Source organism: Pteronotus mesoamericanus, unplaced genomic scaffold (assembly GCF_021234165.1).
Source record: "Pteronotus mesoamericanus isolate MK-2021 breed Mesoamerican mustached bat unplaced genomic scaffold, CSHL_Meso_final contig_702, whole genome shotgun sequence".
Lineage (NCBI taxonomy): Eukaryota > Metazoa > Chordata > Mammalia > Chiroptera > Mormoopidae > Pteronotus > Pteronotus mesoamericanus.
Window position 1 is genome coordinate 5,021,277 of NW_026555239.1, and position 23,411 is coordinate 5,044,687.

Here is a 23,411-nt window from a genome sequence, read left to right on the forward strand (position 1 = left end):
GACGTAACAAAGTGCTTCCGTCCTCCCTGCCAGGGAGGCCTCAGTGGGGGCCTCGAGGGGAGTCCAAAAGCCGCCCCTGCCCAGTGGGAATGGGGAGCAGCGCTTCCTGGGTGTCAGTGAAGGCTGAGCAGGGGGCCGGGACCTCTCTCCCCCCGCAGTAAGGGGGCGGCCCTCCCTCCCCTGCCAGGACCGTGCGGGAGAAAGCCGGTCGAAACAAAGCCCGGAATCTCACGTGTAACACGAGAACGTCCCGGATCGCTCCTCGTACCGAGAACCAGGAAGATCTCGAACTGAATGAAAAACGACAGTCACTGGATATCAGCCCTGAGACAACGGAGATGTTAGATCATCTGTTTGATGAAGATTTCAAAACACCCATGACAAAGGTGCTTCAACGAACTCTTATGAAACACTTAAAATGAATGAAAAATATAGAAAGCCTCAGTAAAGAAATAAAAGAGATAAAAAGAAAGAATTTGTGAACTGGAAGCTACTTAATAGAAATTACTTAATATGAACAACTAAGATATTATAGCTTGGGAAAAAATGAACAGAGCCTCAGAGACCCCGTGAGACTATAACAAAAGACCTGATATTTGTTACATCAGGTTCCAAGAGGAGAAGAGAAAGAGAGTGGAGCTGAAATAATAACTGAAAACGTGCCAAGTTTGGCAAAATGCATAAACCCATAGAGTCAAGAAGCTGAACCAATTCCAAACGTAATAAACGCCAGGAACCCACACCGAGACACGTCACAGTCGAAGTTCTGAAAACTAAAGACAGAGAAAAAAAATACTGAAAGCAGCAAGAGAGAAAGAGAAGTAACCCCTCACCTATCAGGGAGATAATACAGACGAGAGCAGGTTTCTCACCGGAATCGTGGCGGCCAGAAGGGAGGGGCGACATCTAACAGGGGCGGCGCGGGGGCCGGGGGGGTGGACATTCAGAATTCTCTACTCAGGGGATGAAGGGAGGGCCACGACGTGGTCACACGGAGGGAGACTGCGGCATGTATGTGTCAGCAGACCTAGCCTAGGAGATTATGAAAGGAAGTTTTCTAAACAGAAAGGAAACAGTAAAACAAGAAACCTTGTAAATCAGGAAAGTAAGCAAAAACATGAGGAAGAAACCCATGTGTTTTTCTTCTTCTCTTGAGTTTTCTAAATGATGTTCAACCTTGAAGCAAAAAATTATAACACTGTCTGATGTGGTTTTAAATATATGTAGAGGAAATACTTAAGACAATTATAAACAGGAGAGCAGAGAAACCTAAAGGTAAATAAGATTCCCGTGTCTCCCTCTCGCTAGGGGAAGGACTCCAACAGAATGTGGTCAGTTGTGTGCATATGGTACACCTGGAGCAACCGCTGAAGTCCTTGATCAAAGCAGTATACTCCAAACCCTAGTTAGCCGAACATGGAATTCTAGAAAATGTTCAAGTAACAAAGAGGACGACAGGAAAAAGAAAAGAGAGGAACAAAAACAATAGAATAAAGTTTTAAAAAACAACAGGGCAGGCTTAAGCCCTGACATGTGCATAATCACAGGAAATGTCGTGGTCCCCGGCCTCGCACGCACCGTTAAAAGACAGAAACTGGCAGAATGAATTTGAAATATGACCCAACTATGCTACCTACAAGAAACTCACAAAGATCTAAGGCAGTTAAAACCAAGGCGGTGGAAAAGATATATTGTGCAAATATTTAAAAAGGAGGGGAGGTAGCTTTTTTAGTATCAGATGAGGTAGACTTCGCAGCAAAGCAAATGACCTGAGACAGAGAGAGACTATATAACAATAAAAGGCACACCAATCCTAAATGTGTAGGCATCAAAGGCCAGAGCTACAAAACGTGTGAGACAGGATTGAAAGGAGATAAAGATAAATCCGCAGTCATATTTCATCATGCCTCTCTCAACATTTGATAGAACAACTAGACAGAATAGCAACAAAGACATAGAACTCAATACCACCATCAACTAACAGAATCTAAAGAATATCTACTGACTATCCCACCCAATGACAGCGGAACACACGTTTCTTTAACTGCCAGGGAACATACACCAAGATAGGCCATATCCTGGGCCCCAACACAAACCTCAAATATTTTAAAGGGATTGAAATCCTCCAGCAGATGCGTGATGTCACACTAACTGCAGCGAAAGCCAACTGGATGCTCCTAACAAAAAGATAACAGGAGAATCTCCAGACACTTGGAAACGAAACAGCACTCTTCTCAGTCATCAGCGAGTCCAAGAAGAGGTCTCAAGGGAAATGAAAAAAACCCCACATTGAACTGAGTTAAAATGAAAATATGACATATCAAAATTTGTGAAACACAGTTAAAGCCGCGCTGGAGGGAAATTTATGGCACTCAGTGCCTATGCTAGGAAAGAGGAAAAGCCTCCAATAAAACATCTAAGCTTCCACCCAAAAAATCTATAAAAGGAAGAGCACGCTAAACCCAGAACAGGCAGAATGGAGGAAATAATAAAGAGCAGAAAGCGATGAAGCTGGAAACAGGGAAAATCTATGAAACGAAGTGCTGGTTCTTTGAAAAGACAAAACTGACAAACCTTTAGCAAGACTGACAAATTTTTTTAAAAAAGAGAGAAAATACACAAATTACCAAAACCTGGACTAAAACAGACATCGCTATAGGCCCTGTGGGCATCTAACTGATGCTACAGAGAGCCTGGGAGCAACTCCACATCCATAAGCTCGACACATTAGATGAAATGGACCATCTTCTCAAAAACTCAGACGTTGTATCACAACTTGCCAATATGAAATAGACCATTTGGACAGCCCTGTAACTATTTAGAATATCGAATTCAAAAATTTAAAACTCCCCCCAAAAAAGCTTTTAGGCCCAGATGGTTTTACTGAAAAGTTCTACCAAATGTTTAAAGAAGAATTAACATTAATTCTACATAATCTCTTCTGGAAAATAGAAGAAGGAACACTTTCCAATTCATTTTATGAAGTTAGTATTATCCTGATATCAAAAGTATATAAAGAGAGTACTTTTTTTACAAAAATAAAACAAAAAACTGCAGACCAACATCCCTCGTGAATATAGATGCAAAAATCCTTAACAAATACTAGTAAGGAGAATTTAGCAACTTACAAAAATCATTATAGACCATGACCATGTGGGTTATCCTAGGGACAGAAACCAGGTTCAATACTTGAAAATCAATCAATCTACTTATTAAGGGGCAACAGAGGAAAAATCATGCAGTCGTATCAGTTGATACAGAAAAAGTACTTGATGAAATTCAATCCTATTCATTAAAAACCTGTCAGAAAATAGCAGTAGAGGGGGACTCCCTCTGCCTGATGGAGGCCATCTCTGACAAGCCCGTGGCTCACCTTGCCCTCCGGGGTGGAGGGTCGCGTGCCCCCTCCCTGCGGTCCGCGCCAAGGCATGGGCGCCCGCTCCTCATGCTGGGGTCCAGCGCGGCGCCCGAAGTCCTAACCCCTGTGCTCATGGAAGAAAAGGGAGCAAAGGGCACACAGGCGGGAAAGGAAGAAGCGACACTGTCCCTGTATGGAGATGGCATAACTTTCTACGTAGAAAATCCCAAGGAACCTACAAAACAACTTCGAGAACCAGTACGTGAGTTCAGCAATATCTTAGCATACCAGATAAACGTACAGAGATCTATTTTATTTCTACATACAATGAACATGTGGACACAAAAATTTTAAAAAATACAAAGCCATTTATGGTCACTCAAAAATAAAAAAATAAAAACCCACCTCGGCGTCAATCTAACAAAACATGTACAGGACAGATATGCCGAAAACTACGTGACGCGGACGCGGAGATGAAAGAGCTCAGCGAACGGAGCCGCAGGCTTGTCTCCCAGCTTGAGGACGCGGCGCAGAAACGAGGTCCACGTTCGTGCGGTTCCTATAAAACCCCAGCAAGAAGTAAACCAGAGAGAGATGCAGACACACGTATTCTCACATCTAAATGAAAGGCAAAGGAACAAAATAGGTAAAATGACTGGGAAAAGGAAGACTCAAGCGGGAGAAATAAGCCCGGCTGACCTTCGCCTGGCTGACCTTTCCTCAGCTGACCTTTCCATTCCTAGTTTTCAGAGACTTCTTGTCACGAATGGAGGTTGAATTTGTCAAATGCTTCTTCTGTACATATTGAAATGATGGTATGATTTATGTCAATGTGGTGAATTATGTTGATTAATTTTAAGATGTTCAACTGACCTTGCATTTCTTTGATAACTCCAACTTGGTCATGACGCATCGTCCTGTTGTTACGCTGCTGGGTTTGATTGGATGGTGTCTTGTTCAGGGTTTTTGTATCTAGTCACACAGGACATTGAGTTGCAATGTCTTTTCCTTGTCGTGTCCTTGCCTGGTTTTGGGAAGTGAGTGAGGCTGGGCTTGTAAAGTGAGTTGACAATTGTCCTCTTCTCCTCTGTTTTCTGAAAGAGTTTGTGTAAATTGGCATTAGTTTTTCCTTAAATGTTTGACATAATTCACTTAATTTTTTTTTTTAATCCACCCTGGCTGGTGTGCCTCAGTGGATACAGTGCCAGCCTGAGAACCAAAGGGTTGCCGGTTCGATTCCCAATCAGGGCACACGCCTGGGTTGCAGGCCAGGCCTCCAGTGGGGGGCACGTGAGAGGCAACCACACATTGGTGATTCTCTCCCTTTCTTTCTCCCTCCCTTCCCCTCTGTCTAAAAATAAATAAATAAATTCTTTAAAAAATTGTTTAAAAAATTTTTTTCATCTTCACCTGAGGACATTTTTTCATTGCATTTAGAGAGGAAGGAGGACAGAGAGAGAGAAACATCAATAGGTTGCCTCTCGTAGGTTCCCCAACCAGAGATTGAACCTGGAATCTAGTATGCATCCTGACCCGGAACCGAACCCGCCACAACCTTTCGGTGAATGGGACGATGCTGCAACCAACAGCCACACCGGCCAGAGCGACATAATTCACTTACTAATCTTTGAATCTCCCCTCTAACCTTCAATCCCTCTACTGGCACGGGAGGCACTTAGTACACGTGGAATGAACAGATCTGTGCTTCTGGATCGTGAGCCACAGCGTCCAGGGCTCCAAGGCAGTGCTGACGACCTAAGAAGGCGAAATAGCTGGTTCCGGGCAATGGGGCCTGTGACCAGGTGTGAAGCAGGTAAAGTCAAACTTCAAACAACTCAGGGCGGATCTTGCTTGCGGACCTTTGGTTTGCAACCCCCAAGAGCAAGTCTAATTCCACGTTTGGTTAGGACGTGGGGACAAGGACAGAGGACACTTCAGGGACCCTATGATGTTTAGAAATGAAGAGCGTGCACGTGCGGCTCTCTCTGCGCCGATCACCGCCTCCCTGGCTCACTTCTCCCTCTCGCTCTCGCTGCCCCGACATCACAAGCCGCCGTGACGCATCGGCACGTTACAAATAAAAAAGCGGGGGGCAGTGTGACGGCATGGGCAGCCCGCCCCGCCGAGGGGTCGGTAACGCATCTGCAGGTGCAGGCAGGGGGTGATGCCGGGCGTCACGGTCACCAGCAGGCCCGTTCCGGTCGGGATTCTTGCTGGCGGTGCACAGTTTTGGGCGGCGTTTCCCGGTCTGCAGGCCACCGTGGGCACACGTTGGAATTCTCTCTCTGGGTTGTCTTGATGCCTTCGCTCGTACCCCCAGGGCTGGGGGAGCAGATTCCTTGAGAAGAGGCCACCGCTGTGATTGGTGTGGCTCAGGGGGTTGGGCGTCATCCTGCAAAGTGCAAGGTCGCTGGGTTGCAGGTTCGGTCCCTGGTCGGGGCGTGCGAGAGTTTTTCGCCCTGTCTTCCTCCCTCCCTTCCCCTCTCTCTGAAAATAAATAAAACCGAATATTTAAAAAAAAAGAGAAGAGGCTGCAGCGCTTGTCGTCATCCACCCTGGATGGCTACAGCCACTCTCTCTGGATCTTCATCTTCTGAGTCTCCCTCGTGGACAGGGTCGCTCAGCAACCCTCCTCTGCACGTCTGTCCAGAGCGGGGCCGTGCGCCGCGGGGCCCTGGGCTGAGCCACACGCAGCCCTGCTGGTGGAGACGCACAGTGACCAGAAACAGTTGGAGAAGCACGGAACAACATCAGCTCGCATTCTACACTCTGGAAATCCTTCCACTCGAAATTGTCAAAATAAGAAAACCAAGGCCTGTTGCTTGAAGGGAGAAGCTTCAGGACTGGGGGAAATTGCTCATGTTGAACTGGGTCGTTTCCAAACACGCTGATCAAAGCATTGTTACTGCGTGGTGTTTTCCAAGGGGCGTCGCCCCGTTCTGTGACGGCTCGGGGGGTCACACAGGCAGCAGGCCCCGCGTTTTAAGTCTCGGTGGTGACTTCAATGTTTAAAAGAGGTTTTCTTTGGATCGGTCCTGAAGCCTCATGAAGTCTGTATAACAATGAACAAACTCGTACTTGTTCCTCTAAAGGAGACCTCCTATCTTTATGGGCTGTTTCTTTTTTCCAGTAAAGTCTTAAAAAATATATTTTGAATTTTCCCTGGCTTTAGAACGAAGTCATAAGACCTCGGAATTGCCAACAGATGCTCTCTTGCTAGAACAGGAGAGCATGGGGAAGTTTTCTTAAAGTGATTTTCACGCGCAGGGCAAGGCCAGGCCAGCATGGAACCTGCTGTCAAAAGTGCACACGTTCTCCGGGGACGGCCTCCGACTTGATTCCGGGCTCAGCTTTGCTTAGCTCATGACAGCCCTTAATGGATACACACACATTTTCTTCCTCTTTAGCGTGGGCTTGTTTTTTTGCTCGTTCGGCCTACATCCCCACGGTGACGCTAAATTGCCACAACGTAACCCTGGAAAACTGGCTTCATGTGAGATGAGGCATAAAACGGTGAGACTGTGCACCGCTCATTTTGTTTCGTGCATTTTGGGTCATCGCAGCTGCAATGTTCTTTCATGGTGAGAGCGACCACGTGCTGGGAGCAGAGCAGGTTGTCCAAGCGCCAGCCAAATGCCTTCGCAAGCCAAGCCCGAGGGAGGGAGCGGAGGAAGAACATCGCTAAAGTGTTTACCCCACGGTTGGCCCCAAACGTTTCTCATGATGTATCTTTCCCCAAGGCAGGCCTGGGACCCATTCACTCCTTAATTTTCAGTCTCCAGCCCAGCCTCTGAGAGCTAACTAGATGCTTAGCGGATGTTAGCTAAATGGATCTTCTTCGGAAATGTTTGACTCTCAGAGGTGTTCAAGGAATGGACCCCCCGGGAGGGTGACCCACACCTCAAGGCAAAGGATGCTGCACTGCCTTCACTTCCAAAATAAGCTTTTGGGCCTCAGGGCAGGGATATTACCTTGAAATCCGAGCAGCGGCTTTGCTTGGAGAGTGAGCCCAGGGTTGGGGGAAGAGAGGGCTGGCGCTGTGGGCCCAGCCAGGGCCTGGGCCTGTGCCCGCGCCCGTTCCTCCTGGAACTGGCTGGGGGCAACGGAGTCCCCAGAGAAATCCTGGGGAACCCTGGAGAACAGGGACCTTCCGCTCCTGGGGGTCCCAGGCTGTGGGGCGGAGGCGGCGCCTGGAGGTGGGTGGTGGCAAATGTCTAGAACACCTGTCTCCCGTCCCCACGTGGTCCTCGCCTGGTCCTCGCCTGTTCCTCAGGTCCCCGGGAAGACGTTCCCTCTGGGGAGACCGCCTGCGTCCTCATCTGAGTCACCTGTCCCCCCTCCCCCCGCCGTGTGTCCGTCTGTCTTACACTAATGACATCAAGTTGCAGTCCTGTTCCCTTCCCCGCCTGTGAGCTCCTTCGGGAGGGGCTGTGTCTGAAGGTCTTCGTGTCCCTATAACACCCCCCCCCGTTGCCCCTCTGCCCACCCCAACTTGACAAGGCTCTTTTGAAGATAATGTATTTCCCTGCTCCCACTCCCACCCTCGGCGGCTTTTAAGATTTTTCTTTGTGTTTGTTTTTCAACACTGTTATTCTGCGCTTCAAACGTGGTTTTTTGGTTTTGTTTCGTTTTGTTTTTTGTTTATCCTGTTCGGGGTCAGTTGAGCTTGACTCTGTGGGTTGGCATCTTCCATGGTTTCGGGAAAATTCTTGGCCGTAATCTGAGCATCGCTTCCGCCCTCCCTGCTCTTTTTCGGAGGCTACAGTCCCATGAAGGTCAGTTAGGCCTTTTGATTATGTCCTGTAGGTCTTTCATCCGCTCGTTTTAGATCCATTTTTTGTTTTCTTCTGCGTTCCCATTTGCGTATTTTTTACCGACTGCTCTTTGAGTTCGTTTTTCTGGTGCCCTGCTGGGCCCTGCTCTGCAGCCTTTCCCGGAAGTGCTACATTTCTCAATGCTAGAACGTCAGTTTGGTTATTTGGGGTTTTTTCCCTCTAAAGACTCCAATTTTCCATGGAAAACTCACCTTTCATTGTTTTGCTTATGTTTTTCCTAACTTTCTTGGACATGCTAGTCCTCGTCTTGTTGGAGGCCCTGTCGGCCGGCGCCGGGACTGGGACCGGGACCAGCTGCGGCTCTGCGTCCCCGTCTTTCTCTCCGCTGCCCGTCAGGTTTCCTCACTGTTTGCAAGCCTAGCAGTTTTAACCGGGTTTGAGGCGGGCACGGCGTATGGAAAGCGAGGAGGCTCTGGGCGACGCCGTTCTCCGCTGGGGGCGGCGGTTCCTCACCTCCTAAAACTGTTCCTGCTCAAGGGAAAAAGCTAAAGGCAAAACTGTCGCTATTGAGTAAATGGCATAAGGGGCTTTCACCTCCCTCAGACGAGAACCTGAGCGGGGAAGGGCTTGGGTTGTGGCATCAGGCACACCTGTTTGTCTCTGGGGTGTCCCTGCTCCCAGGCAGGGCCCCCTGAGCTTTTTATTGAGAACTCGGGGGGACGCAGGCCCCTCAGCCCTGAGAGGTACAGGAGAGGGAGCTCTGTGCCCCGGGGGCACCAGCCCAGCTCTCCCGCCTCCTCCCGTCCCCCGTCGCTTCCACATCTGGCGACTATGTCGCTTCCACATCTGGCGACTATGCGGAGCGGGGAGGCTGGCCGTGTGTGTGAGGGAGGTCTCCTCCCAGGCGGGTCTCCTGTGTCCTGAGTCCCACTCGGCCCTTCAGATGTCCTCCTAGCTCCCCCGGTCCCCTCAGGGCCAGAATCAGCAAATGTGCCACCAGGAAAAGTGGGCTCTGCATCAGAGCCCCCTTGAGTTCCTTTGCTGCACTCCCACGTCACCACGCAAGTGCCTGCTGCCCTCCCTGTCCTGTGGCAGAGGCTCAGAGCCAGGAGCAGCCCAGTCCTCGGTCCTCAGAACAAGCAACGGCGGCAAGGTGTCCGGTCACCCCCAGGCCTCTCAATGCTCGAGCTTCATCTGACTACGCGTGTCCCACCTCCTGGCGTCTCTGGGCCACTTGGAAGGAGAAGAGTTGTCTTGGGCCACACACCGTTGGTCTGAGACACGGGAGCACATAAACCGCGGCCATAATGCAGTCAGCCTCAGAACCCGAAATCCAGGGCACACGCTGGCCTTTTCCTGTCTCAGGGCAAATCCTGTACATTTTATATTAAGACGGAGATGAGCACCAAAAATAAAGTGGGAGCCCCACTTTGTGGTGCGACAAAGCACCCGTGTCAGGGCAGGTCAGGAGACGCGAGGCCGCGCTGCCCCAGCCCTGGCTCCACAGCGCTCCGGAGCCAGGGGCCCCTGCGGATGGGCCTGCCGGGGCGGGGGGGCCTCCCAGGAGGGGCGTCGAGGCAACACGCGACGGGGGGCTGTTTCACGGCTGATGGAAACTCGGCCCCCAGAGCGTCAGTCCCGTGGAAGCAGGATTTTGTCTGTTGGGGTCACTTCTGCACCTAGGACGGTGCCTGGCACATAGCAGGTGCTCAATAAAACACTTGTTCCACGAATGGATGAAGGAGCAATTCACTGGGTACGCAGAGAGAAGAGGCTGAAGATGAAACGGAAGAAAACACACAGGACAGAGTGTCCCGGGGGTCTCATGTGGCAGTCCTTTTGGCCCTGCTGCCCCAGGGGCCTGGGTGGGAGAGGCGAGCGTGGGGCTACCTTGACCCTGGGCACAGCCACGGGCACGGCCACAAACACTGCAGTCCTCCAGGGGCTGGCCGGGTGTCTCACTGTAAAGCTTGTGGTGCCTGTAAGTCCTCTCCTGGCCACTCCCACTCCCTGACCACGCCCACCCCATGGCCACTCCCACCCCATGGCTTGGCAAACAGGAGCAAAGCCAACAGGTGGAAAGGAAGGCAAGGGGCCCAGCAGACAAGTGTGAGACGTCAAGAGGAGGCCACCAGATGCCCTGGAGAGAGTGTGCAGCTGGGCGCAGGGGTGCACTGTGTCCCCAGCGCCTCCCTCTGTAAAATGGCAGCTTTCCAGCCCAGCTCTCTCCCAGCACGTGGCGCGGTGCCTGGGCCTGGGTCAGGGCCCCATGAAGACATACAGGGATGTGGCCGAACAGGGCAATGGAAACACCAGGCCCACCTGGACGGGCCGAGGCCTCTCTCCAAACCTCTGCTGTTCTCCCTGCCTCGGCGCCTCTCCCCTCCCCTCGGTGTCCTCCATTTCCGCTTCCCGGCTCAAGCTCAGGGCCTTCTGACATCAGCCTTCCCGGTGCCCACACCCACCCCCCTCCTCGTCAGAGCCGACACCTCCCACCTGGGTTCCCTAGAAACTTCAACTCGTTATCCAACTTAGCCCTTCCAACACCACCAGTAGGAGGGCGATGTTGACAGTCCTTGTTTATAAAGACGCCACGGCGGCTGAGAGCAGTGAGAGACTTGCCTCAGGTCATCCAGCCGGCGAAGAGAAGTGACAACATTTGAACAGAGGTCTGTGAGGACAAAGCTTAGCCACCAGGAGACAGGTGACCGCGGTCTTAGGCATTGTGCCTCGGCGTTCTGCGCGCACGGGGAAACCCGGTCACTTTCCTCTGGGGTTTGCACCACGCGGCTGTCCTCCCGAGATTCCCGAGAGCCAGGCCCAGGCCCACCTGTCCGACTGTACCGCGCACTCTCTTCATGCAATTGCTCCTTCTTTGCTGCCGCCCTCCCCGCACACTTCTGCGGGCAACACTGGGAGCCCCCGCTCCCCACAGCCCACCCTGCTACCCAATGGCCTGTCTAGGTCCTCCCCAGACCGTGAGCCCCTTGAGAATTTTGCTACACCGTTGCTGTAACCTCAGGTGAGTCCCCTTACACTGAGACTCAGTGTTCTCATCTGTAGAATGGGGGCCATGTGAGGCAAAGAGCGACGAAGTCACCTCATAAACTCCGAGCTGCAAGGTGGGATGGGGCCGGTTCCCAAGCCAGGCTCCCAGGGGCGCCGGGCGGGCCCGCTCCCTGCTAAGCAGAGTGGGCCCTTCGTCAGGCCCCCAGCGGCGGAGATTTTCCTAAAACACGACTCAACGCAACAGGTTGTTGGGTTCTTTTATAAAATCACTCCCGGGGAGACTCCCTGTGCCCACTGGTTAGCTCAGCGAGGGGGCCCGGCTCACCCAGACCCCAGCGGCTCCCCAACCCACACAGCTGGAACCTGGGCAAAGGCCGGGCCTCTGACTGGAACCGTTTTTCCTTCCAGAACGGCAGGTGGCCGAGCCAACGGAGAGAGAGATGCTCATGAGAGCAGTACGTGCCCTTTGACCCGAACGCCTGACTGCTGGGACTCTGTCCTAGAGAAATAAGCCCGAATGTGGGAAGGCTCAGGAGCCAATAAACAGTCTTTGCAGTATTTCTTATAACAGCCAAGAAACTGAGCTAACTCAATTATCCAACGGGGGCGCGAGTTGATGACGTTTCCCCAACGCGAGGGCGTTTTATTGCCCGCCTGGGAGTGGAGCCTTCGTAGCAACACAGAGCGTGTTTGTGACAGGGTGTTCGTGAAAGGAGTCAGGTGGCAACCCTGCGACGAGCTTGCAAACCGCGCGCAGACGATGCCGGAGATGAACACACCACAGCCCCGCTTTGGCCAGGAGGATGGGGAGACGGATATGGTTTTTTTTCTGTCTTCCCGGTTTCCTGCAATGTGGTTGTAGTTAAAGGTATACTGTGCCTAAACAGATCCAGACAAAGAAGCAACGGCTGGCTCTCCTCGGGTGGAGAGAGACCGCCCGACTTTGCACAAACCAGTTCTGCAGAACCACCAGTGTGGCCTGGGGTGGGTTTCGTTTTCTTTCATGAAACTGCCTTTCTCCTGATATTTCTCCATATTTATATACATTTTAACGAAGACTGGTGTGTGTACATTTTTGTGTTTGCTTTCACTTTTATTTTATTTAGAGAACAAGCACCTCTCTGGCAACAGTCTCCATACTGACAGATTGAAAGAGTTCCAGGGCATTCCACGGTGGGAATGTGCCGTAGATTTACTCAACTGTTCCTCTGTGTCACACGCTGGTTGTGAGGTTCTCATTATAAATCTCATGGCAGTAGACGTAACTGTACACTATGTACATGTAGTTGTGCATAATGTACCTATAGCTGTACCTAATGAATATGGAAGATCTTACAGCTCATCTTTACATCAGCATTCACAAATTAGAAAACACGACGGGACACAGCTCCATTCAGAATGGCAGTAAAAATGTAAAGCTAAGCTTAGAACTAAAGACTCGGGTACAAGGTCTGTCCTGTCACTAAGGGAGCAGTTCTCCGAGGAGAAGGGGTCCCAGGCTGGGCTTCGCTCCCCAAAGGCGCCCCTACGGTACTCCACCCCTTGGCTGCTCAGCACACCCACACACCCTTTTCTCTCTCTCTCTCTGAACCTAGTTTGGTTTAACTCAACCCAACTACCTGACACGCAACTACAAAGGCAACTGACCTTCCACCAGAGGCAACCAAAGTCACGATCAACTGACCTTCCACCAGAGGCAACCAAAGTCACGATCAGCGATGATATCCAGACACAGTGAAGTTCGGCCGCTGTTCTCAGTGTCCGCCATCTTTAGGGAAATGTCCATTCCACCTCCAACCCTCTAACGATCTCAGTGTCAATCAGGATGCTTTGCTGCAAGAGCCAGGCACCAGCCCTGGAGGATGTAATTAGCAGGACAGTTATTGCGACGGTATCGTGCGGCTCGGCCATCGTGAACACTGCAGACCTGGCCTGGAGGCCGGGCTGGAACAGGGGCATCTGGAATAACGCCAGGGCTACAGCCAAATTCAGGCCACAAACGTAGTCAGGTGGTGTCACTTCCCCCCGCCACGTGCTACGCAACCCCGATGCCATGGCCCCCTCGGCTGTCAGAGCCGCCCCCAGAAATCCCATATGTTTGCTGCTGCTGCTTCTAACAGCCGACCCGATGGATTCGCCACCAACCAAGTGGCTCCATTGTATCGCCGCTTCCACTGCGAAATCTGGGGTGGTTGCGTGTGATCGGCTCACCTGGTCAACAGCCCGCACCCTGGTGTGGGGGACGTGGGAGTCTAGACTGTGAGGCTCCTAAGTGGTGAATTCTTCAAACAACAGAGGGAAAAAGGATAGATGCTCATTATAATCCTGTTTGCTATTCTGCAACCTCATTCCTGCCTCCGTGGCTAATGAGAGAAGAAACGGAACAAAAGCCCGCACACAGGGCTGTCCCAGCCTCCTGGCGCTTCCAGGGCTCCAGGGGGCAGTCTTCCCAGAACCTGATCAGAGTTCTCTCATTTTGTCAAAACAAAATATGGCACTTGCTTCAGCCATGTAACGTTTTCTTCTTTCTAACCACAGCAGCTCCAGTGCTTTTAATCTTCCTGACGATCATGTTTTCCATCTCCCCAGAACGATTCCTAGGACAGCCCAGGTGCACGCCCCACCCCCCCAGCGTCAGGCTATCACCTGGTGGCCTTTCTGTTTTTCGGACTTTTGTCTGGGTGGCTCGGGAACGACATTCTTCAAAGCAGAGCACAGCACTATAACAGAAGGCAGGTTTGGCTGCCTGCACTATGATAACATAAACTTTTTTTTATAAACCCAGGCAAAACAAAACACGTTTTATGTTAATAACTTTAAAAGACATCCATTTAACTTAAATCATATATTTGGATTTGGTGATTACTGCATTCCTTTAGTGAGCTGTTTAATCATCTAGTGACCTCAACAGCTTTGGGAAGGCTGGAGGAAAGGCGAGGGAGACATCAGGCTTGGCACAGCTCAAACTGCTTAAGTTTAAAAATCCTTTTCTGAGTTTCACTGCTTGAGAGGGGAATGAGATCTTTCCCCTCTTTAAACCTTCAATTCAAGTCCTTCCTGAGGGGAAGCCTTATGATGTAACAACATGAAAGCTTGCACATAAGAGATCTTATCCTATTTACTAGAACTTTGGCAAAACAATTTGAGATCGAGATCCTTTCAAAAACAGAAACAAAAACAAAATCTAAAGCAAAGACAAAGTTCAAACGAATGAGTATCCTCAAACTAAATCCCCTAAAAGGAGGACTGGAACTAGCCTTAGAATCTTATCTCATACCAATGAGCACCACAAACAACGCTGATGAAGTCCAAATGGCACAAAGCCCAAACAGCAGAGACAGAGGAATCTTGGTGTGTACAAAACAGCAAAGATCAAACGAAGTCCCCCAGAGATAAGAAGGCGAGCAAAGCAAGTCTAACCAGAACGGACAGGCGAGAGAGGCAGATGAGAGTTCTCAGGCAGAAACAGGCTTTCTCCCATGGAGCGTCAGAGAAACAAACTAACAGACAATTAAAAAGCTGTATGCAACAAGAAAAGCAAATACCCAAACCCAAACCAAAAGAGCCCTCTGACCAAATCCCACCCTGGGGAACTGGGATTTTTTTCTTGTCACTGAGTCAAGCAGCACCTAGTGATTTCTACAGAATCCCAAATGGTTCCAAGGACCCAAGCGGCAGGGCAGGGACACCCGCTTGTGCACACCAGGGACTGACCCAGTCTGGAGTTTGTCAGCTCCCCAAATTAGAGTCCATTGACTCCCAAGAGACCTATTTCTTTTCCCCAGCAAAGCACTCGAAGGCAGATGATGCCTTGAGAGGGAGAGCAGAGAGAGTCCCTGAGAAGAACTGGGGAACCCCCGTGCGCCCTGCCCTGGAGTCAACCTCCCACAGGCAGCTGGGACACGAGCCGGGGCCCCACGGGCCTTACCGGAGCCCACGTTGTCCCACTTGGGGTAGCCAAACACTGTAACTAAAAGCAGGTCCCGCGACCTGCCGCTACGAAAGCCAGTACTCGAGAGGCAGGTGCTGATGTAAAGGAGAGTGGTTAACTCAAGTGCCAGCCACCTGGAAGGTGGGGACTCATGTCTGTCTCCAAGCCCATCTCCTGGGAGATGGGAGACTCACATCTCAAAGCCCGTCTCCCCCTCTCAGTGAGGGCAGAGGTTTTTTTATAAGGAGGGAGAGGGGAACAGAGCAAAGAGATCAAGGGAGGGGTTGAAGAATCCTCCACAGGCAGACGAGCACAGTCCATCCTGATAAGGCAAATGGCAGTCCGGCCTGCACTGTCCCGGTTGAGTCATCCTGCGTTCGCGTCATCCTGGGTTCACGGTCGAAGGTCAGCAAATCTCCTGGAGCTGGGAGGCCTGCAGGGCAGAGTCGGTATCTTTTACAGTTCGTTTCTAAAGTTCTTGTACACACATGCTGCTCGTCTATAAGCTACACATTAGTCAGAGTCAGCACTTAGAGAGACAATGTCAAAAGAAGGGTGGGGTGGGTTACAATTCCCAGCAGCTGTAATTTCCACTGATAGAGCACCTCAAGAGCTATGTTTTAATGTAAAAATAAATAAGTGTTTTCATTTGAAGTTGCCCTCACAATTCTCCTGATCCACAGAGTCCCAGGACTGCTGAGGTTCTAGAATGTCCTGGAATGTGTGAGGTCCCCTCCTCTTTCCATCCCTGGTTCCAACATCCATTTTCAAGGTCCAGACCTCTTTCTTTCTAACAGTATTCGTCAGATCGGGCTGCTAAAACAAATACCGCAGACTGAGGATTAAACAGCAGAAATTTATTTCCTCACAACTCTGGAAGCTGCAGTCCAAGATCAAGGTGTGGGCAGGGCTGGCTCCTTCTGAGGCCTCTCTCCTTGGCACGTAGATGGCCGTCTTCTCCCTGTGTCTTCCCATGGCCTCCCTCTCTATGTGTTTGCATTCTAATCTCTTCCTAGAAGGATGCCGACACGACCCCATTTTACCTTATTCTTCACCTGTTTAAAGACCCAACTCCAGATACTGTCCCCTGCTGAGGTCCTGGGGGTGAGGACTTGAACACAGGAACTCTGGGGTTACCATTCAGCCCATCACACGCACCAGCCCCCTCCCACTGAGCCGAGGGCACCGTGCGCGGGTGAGAATCCCATGGGCTCAAACCCTAGACATGCCTGGGCTGCGTCCTGGCCCTGCTGCTGGTTCCGGAGAGGCCCCTGCCGTGGCGTAGGGCCAGAGAGCAGGGACAGCTCCCTACCTCACGGCGGGCTCTGTGCGTGCAGGGCATGAAGGCCCGAGCACGCGAAGGTGACGGGCGCGTGGCCATGAACAGCCTCAGATGTCATGGGGGAGATAGAATAATAAGATGGCCCCCCAGTCAGCGACTTCCCCGGTCACCACCTGCTCTGATGGCATGGGCTTGTCACTCTGTGTGGAGGAGCCCCATCAAGGCAGAGAGGGTGTTCCAGGCACCCAGCATGGGTCACTCCGAGCACCCTGCCTGGGAGAACGACCTTAGCTTTTGGGGAGACTTGATTCGATGCCGGGCTGCCTGGGAGGCCGAGAGTCAAGCGTGTGGGGGGCCGAGGAGGCAGAGGTCTGCTGGGGCCCGGGGGAGCCCGGCGGGCGCCATGTTTTGCATCTGTGGCATAATTTGGAACCTCTAATTCTTGCAGCCCGCTTGATCACATCATTGCTCGCCCTCCCCAGGGCCTTCCTAGTGAGGAAAAGACCCCGGTGTAGGAGGGAGGAGAGACCCGGAGCGGGTGGCGAGGGGCCAGGAGTGGAGGAGGTTGGCTCTCAGCATCGGGCCAGCTCCGGGCCTGGCAGAAGGCAGTGACTGGAGGGCCACCCACGGTGCCAGGGACTCTCTGGGCTCTGCAACCGCCCTAAGCCACAGTCTCCTCCGGTGGCTGGGACGCTATGCGTGCCTGACTCCAAGCCATGCGCTTCTCACCCGCGCTGCATCGCCAGCCACTAGGAAGGCCCGTTTCTCCATTCCGGCACTCAGCAAGGGTTTCTTGCGCACTACAGCTGTGCAGACCAGCCCTGGCCGGGGTGGCTCAGTTGGTTGGAGTGTCGTCCTATAAAGTAAAAGGTCGCTAAAAGCTTGCTGGTTCGATCCCGGTCAGGACACATGCCTGGGCTGCCAGTTCAGTCCCTGGTCAGGGTGCTTACGAGAGGCAAGAGATTGAGGTTTCTCTCCCTCTCTCTTGACACATGGATGTTTCCCTCCCTCTCTCACGCTCCCTTCCTCTCTCTCTGAAACTCAATAAGCCTGTCCTCCGATGAGAATTAAAAAAAGAAGAAAAGGAAAGATGTGCAGGTGCCACCCTCGCCCGCGGGGTGCTCACAGGCTGGCGGGCAGCGGGAAACCAACACTTCAACAAAGAAATAAAAGGATGGAAAACTGCCACAAAGGAGCCCGCTGAGCAGAAAGGCGGGACGGCCAAGGGAGGCCCGGGTGGCCCGGGAACCACGACGCGCAGGCCCCGGGGCTGCTGCCAGTTTGTGGGGCCAAAATGCCCCTGGAGGGGTAGGCGGGGCTGGGATGGGGGCATTTTGTCCTCCAAAGCCACCCAGGGGGCGTTGCAGCGTCACATGAAGAGGCACAAGATGCCTGTCCTCCAAAGGCTGGGCAGCATCAAAGCCATTTGTTTTCTGGAGAAAAACAGTCCAGGGGCGCCAGCAAGGATCCTTCCAACAGACAGAGAGCCGTTTGTGACGGGGCGAGCGGCCAGCGGTGCCGCTCCTCCAGGACGAGGGGCGGCTGGGCTGTCGCAGCGGCGCAAGGAATGTCTTCCTGCTGGTGGCAGCCCCGGGGGTGGGCGTGCGATCTGCCCTGGACCCCGGGTCAGGGGCGGGGGGCCTCCCCGAACACCCGTCCCATCTTTGCAAACTGCAAGCGCATGGGCTGCCATCGTTTCTTGACTCTTTTACTTGAAGATGCAGAAGGAAGTGGCTGGAACTCGGAGCCCAGAAGACCCTTGTCTCTCCTGCTGAAGTGGTCAGAGAACAGGAACTGGATGCGTAGGGTCGTGACTTGATTTTTACTTTGGTTGCCAAGCAGCTCCGGGTCAAGTTTAGGTGTAGGAGTTACAGCCCTCTGGGTTTCTGGTGCCCTGATTCCTCCCTCCCCGTCTCAACTGTTTTGTAAAAAATAAAAAATAAAAGAGTTACAATAAAACTTTCACCAAACAGAGCACCCACCGTCATGTAGTTCCTTTTGCTCTTCAGTCACGTGAGTGCGGCTCTTACAGCAATTGCTGTGTGGGCCCAGACGTTCACATGCAATTCTGTTTTCCTTTTTTTTTTTTTTTTTTACATAATATTCGTTCATGAAGATCATATTTCTCCCTCACCCTCCTGCTCAGCCTTTTCAACAATGGCACCGACACCACGGGGTCACTGAGCACTGCTACAGTGAAGCCAACTGATGTGCTGTAAATAGACCATTGTTGGCCATGGCATTTTTTTCTAGATTTTCACTGTAAGAAACAAGCCTGCTATTACAAAAATAAATGAGCGCAGGTTATGAAAGGAGTTACCAAAAAAATAAAGAAAGGCGAACGGCTAAGAAGCACATGGAAAACGTTCAGCCTCCGTGATGATGAAAGACACACGTTGGAACAACAAGACGCCCCCTTCTCTTGCCCGTGGAAATGGCCCAGATCAAACGGAGATGTTGCTCAAAGCTGGAGAGGAGGCGAGAGCCGTGGCCCCGCTCGTGCCTCTCTCAGGCCTGCGCCTCGGTCCATTTCTGGGCAGCGGCTGCGGCCCGGCGGAAGGGGAGCCAGAGCACACAGCTGACGACGCTGCGTGATTCGCAGCCCCCGATGCCACCGACCTAAGCGTCCGACCAGAGGACCGCGGTTAATTGAATGTGTGCCCATCTCTCATACCGGTCACTCACTAGAGGTGTCATGTCTCTTTCTAAGGCAACAGAAAGTGCTCGGTGACGAACCGACCCTTCCAGGAAGTGTCGCTCCCGGATGGGCCTGGGCCTGGGAAGCCCACGGCCTGAATTCAAATCCCAGGGCGGCCCCTCGCGAGACTCTGACCCACGACATCACCCTTCTGAGCCCTGGCTTGTCATCTGCAGGGAGGGGTCCCGAGAGCCCCCTCGAGCTGTGTGAGTACGAAGGAAATCACCCCCGGGCATGCGCTGCACCCCCTCTGGCACCCCGCCTCTTGCCCGGCACCCCTCTTCTCCCGTGGCTTAAAAAAACCAACCGAAGACCCAAGCCCCAATGAGCCGCTGACTTGTCCCCGGCTCCGAGCCATGCGTCCGCCCCTGGTCTGGCCGCCTGCGGCGCCTCTCCACACGCACGCACACACGCACGCGCCGCGCTCTGTCCTGTCAGAGCAACCAGGTGAGCTTGCCCCGCGGCCGGGGTCTCCGGCGCCTCCTCGTCTTTGCCGAGCTGTGCCTCCCGCCCAGGACGCCCCTCCTGCCCCTCTGTTCCCCGTTCGGGGGCCAGTCCACGTCATCCCCCCTTCCCCTGGGAGGCGCTCAGCAAGCAGGCCCCCTTCATGCACCTCCTGGAGGCCTCTGCAAACCTCAAACTTACGAGGCATCCTGCGGGGAGGTGAGTTGTTTGCCTTTTTGTTTTTGATTTTTAAATCTAATGTTCATTCAGAAAAGGGCACATGTCATATATGAACAGCTAGATAAATTTTCACAACTGGAACCCTGACCGGGGTGGCTCAGTGGGTTGGGCGTCGTCTTGCAAAGTGAAAGGTCACCGGTTTGATCCCTGGTCAGGGCACGTGCTGGGCTGTGGGCCAGATCCCCAGCTGGGCGTGTGAGAGAGGTAACCGATCCACCTTTCTCTCCCTCTGTCTCTCCCAGTCTTCCCTTCTCTCTAAAAAGAAATAAATTAAATTTAAAAAAATGTTCACAAGTGGAGCCAACTGGTAACCCATACCCAGACATAAAACAAAGCCAAACCAAACCAGATCCTAACCAGGACCCGTCTCTGACCCACGCCAAGGGGTCAAAAATCAAAAACAAAAAGGCAAACAACTCACCTCCCCCCAGGATGCCTCGTAAGTTTGAGGTTTGCAGAGGCCTCCAGGAGGTGCATGAAGGGGGCCTGCTTGCTGAGCGCCTCCCAGGGGAAGGGGGGATGACGTGGACTGGCCCCCGAACGGGGAACAGAGGGGCAGGAGGGGCGTCCTGGGGTGCCACTCTCCTGACTTGGAAGCGGTCCTTGTCCCCTTCACAGATGGGAATCACACGGAAGCGTCCTTCACGTCTGGCTCTGTTGTTATATTGTGTCCACGAGGGCCGTTCTGTGGTGGCAGGACTTGCAGAGCTGTCGCTTTCAGGGCTGTGTAGTGCTCCAAAGTACGAGTCTTGAGCACGGGGACATCCCCGAGAGGAATCACCCAGGTTTGTGTCTTTCCATGATGCCGGGTGTGTTCGGGGAGGCCTCCCCAACAAGCCAGGAGAGTCACACGCAGGTTCCACGCAGAGAGGAGAGCGCATGCACGTGGTAGAAGCATGCAGAGCGGGTGTCTGGTGTGAGCTCTGGGTCACGGGCGGCATCGCAGGTGGAGAGGCGGGCCTGGGTCTCAGGCCCTGCGGCTGCAGTGGCGGCCGCACCCGGTGGAGTGGACGTCCGGCAGAGCTCTGGGTGTGACCCGGGGTCCAGCCAGGCTCTAGCCAGGCTCCAGCGCTGGGTGGTCGGAGCTCTGAGTCCTTATGGCCCACCAGGGTGGCGGCCCCACTCATGTCGGTGTCCAGATGGAGTCCTTATCCAAGCGGCCAGATTAGTGGTTTTGGGCATTCGGGGTCCCTTCCAAGGATGTTTCCGGTACGCCCCATTTCCTCAGTCTTAGCTGTCATGGCTGACGGTGACTCCGTATCGCATTGTCTAAGGTGTCCAAACTCTGTACAGTGCGACTACCCTGCTGTTTCCAAGTCCTGCCGATTGTGACGCTAGGCCCAGCCCCTCTGGATGCTCCTAGGAGCCGCGCTTGCTCTAGACACTCTGGGACATGCCTGTCTGTCTCCCGCACACATGTACGCACGTGGGCCTTTCTGCTGGGGTAGGGGATCCACGCGCCCGGCTAAATCGTTTTCCTATGGGTCTCACCCCATCCCTGCACATCCTCACTGCATTGGTTTCCTGTTTGTTTACTTGTTCTTAAAATAAAGCTCTTTGTGGCTCTACTGGCTGGTTGCCGCCGTGAGTTCCTGCACAAAGTGGCTCCTGCAGGCCCAGCTCAAAGGTTGCTTCCTCTCCCGCAAGTCCAGTCCCTTTTTCTCACGGGCTTTGGGGCTCTGATGTCCTGGGTTCATCGGGTCCCACCTGAGTGAGGATGTTGCCTGAGCCCGTGCGCCTCTCCTGAAGGGCAGGCCCATCCAGGGACACTCCTCACTCGGGGACACCCCCACCCTCTCCTCCTGACTCCAGGACCTAACCTTTGAGACTGAGCAGGCCCCTCGGGCCAGCTGGTGGGGAGGGGATCGGGTTTCCCTGGCGCGGAGTAGGGGGTTGGGGAATGGGGGGCAGAGGTGTGACTCCCGACAGAATGGGTCCCCTTCTCTGGCTCCACCAGGGAAGTTCGGGGTCCTCGCTCCTACGCCCTGCTCTGGGTCTGTACGCCCCTCCGGGCGGGTTGCCGGGCGGGTTGCCGGGAGGAGGGCTCCAGAGGTCCAAAGGCCTGGCCCGGGCGCGCGGGGGGGGCCAAGCGCCCGCGGCCCCGCCTCCGCCGCGCCCTCCCCACGCCCTCCTCCGGGGCGGGATAATTGAACGGCGCCGCTGGGCCCCGCGTCGGCTGCCGAGGCTTGGCCGGAGCGTGGATCCCGCGCTGTGCCCGCACCACGCACCAACCGAAGAGTCGCGCCCCAGCCAAGGAGCCGCGCGCCGTGCCCCGTGCCTTTGTCCGCTCCGCCGCCCGCCGCCCTCCGCCCGCGCCATGAAGCGCGCCGCGCCCTCGCCCCCGGCCCCGCTGCCGCTGCCGCTCCTGCTGCTCGCCGGCCTCTCGCTGCTGGCGGCCCCAGGTAGGGGGGCGGCGGGGAGGGGCGGGAGGGACAGAAGGAGCGTCCTGGGTCCCCGGGCCCCACTTTAGTGTCCCCCGATCACGTAGCCCCGCGCTCCCGGGAAGTTCTGGAGCTGCGGGCCACTCGGAGCCAGAGTCGGAGTGGGGCGACGTTCCCTCCCCCACGCCCCACACCCCACTCCTTGCTCCGGTTCTAATTACCTCGCTGGTTTGCCGGGCTTGTTTTAAAGACGGACCCCCCTCGAACACCTCCCCCTGAAGGCCAGCTCATCTCAGTGAGCCCACCCTAGTGCCCACCCACCCCCGGGGTCGGGGAGAAGAAGGGCCAGCCCAGTGCCAGGCTCTCCGGGCTAGGGCGCCCATGGCATATCTTGGCGCACTGCGCCCTTCTCCACCCTAGGTAAGGGCTGTTGTACCCAGTTTGCTGGTGGGAAAACTGAGACCAGGAGGTGGGGAACAGTAATTTGTCCAGCAGACAAAACCTGTCCTGGGGCAGGGGCGGACCTGAAGAAGTCAGAAAGGAAGGGAGCCGTCTGAGGTGCCAGAGTGACAGCTGAGTGTAGGGGGTCCCCTGCCTGCCCTCCCAGGACACAGCCCGCCAGGCAGAGGTTCTGCCAGGCTCCAAACTCAGCTGGGGCTGGGGACAGGCCACTTCCAAACTCACCCCCAGGCAAAGGAGACCACCAAGCCCTACTGACACTGTGGGGTGGGGAGCACCCAGATTCACCCTTCTTTCTTCTCCTTTCGTGCCCACGGGGGTGACCGCAGGGCCCTTCTGCTCAGAGCCGTGACCTCTGACGTCCCTGCCGACGCCACGTGCTTACTAGTCGTTGCCAGGCCTGCCCTGCTGGAGGCTTTGTTCCTCCTTGAGCCAGGCCCAGAAGTTGTCCCCCACCACCCAAGGAATTCCAGGCTCTTTGTCTCTGGCTTAGCTGAGCCTTTTTTAACTGTCTGGTGACCACCCTCCACCTTGGTCAAAGGGTCATTTGATCATCCTTGGAATCCCAGGTTCTTTATCTTGGAGTTAGTTGAGTTTTAACTCTCAGGTGACCACCGTCGCCCTCGGTCATAAGGTCGCTTGCCCCGGCTGTGCTGGCCTGGGGATTCAAGGTGGGGCGGGGGCAGGGGCTCCGCAGAAGTTTCCGGGCTCAGTCGCTGCAGCAGATTTTGTGGGGCTCTGGCTGTTCTGAGCACCAGCTTCACCCTGAGCACGTTCTGGGTGGGGGAACGTCTGGTGGGGGAGGTAGCACGGGCGGTGCAGGGCTCACCCTCC

At 53.8% G+C, this 23,411-nt stretch overlaps 1 protein-coding gene across 1 annotated transcript in view; it reads left to right on the plus strand.

Annotated features, from left to right (window-relative positions):
• The first annotated feature begins 22,054 nt into the window (after positions 1-22,054).
• The window catches only part of FBLN1 (fibulin 1), a 66,013-nt gene continuing 64,656 nt past the window's right edge, over positions 22,055-23,411 (plus strand). The window contains exon 1 of the mRNA XM_054582520.1: positions 22,055-22,139. Coding sequence (XP_054438495.1) covers positions 22,055-22,139 — 85 coding nt within the window. The remainder of the gene's footprint in view (positions 22,140-23,411) is intronic.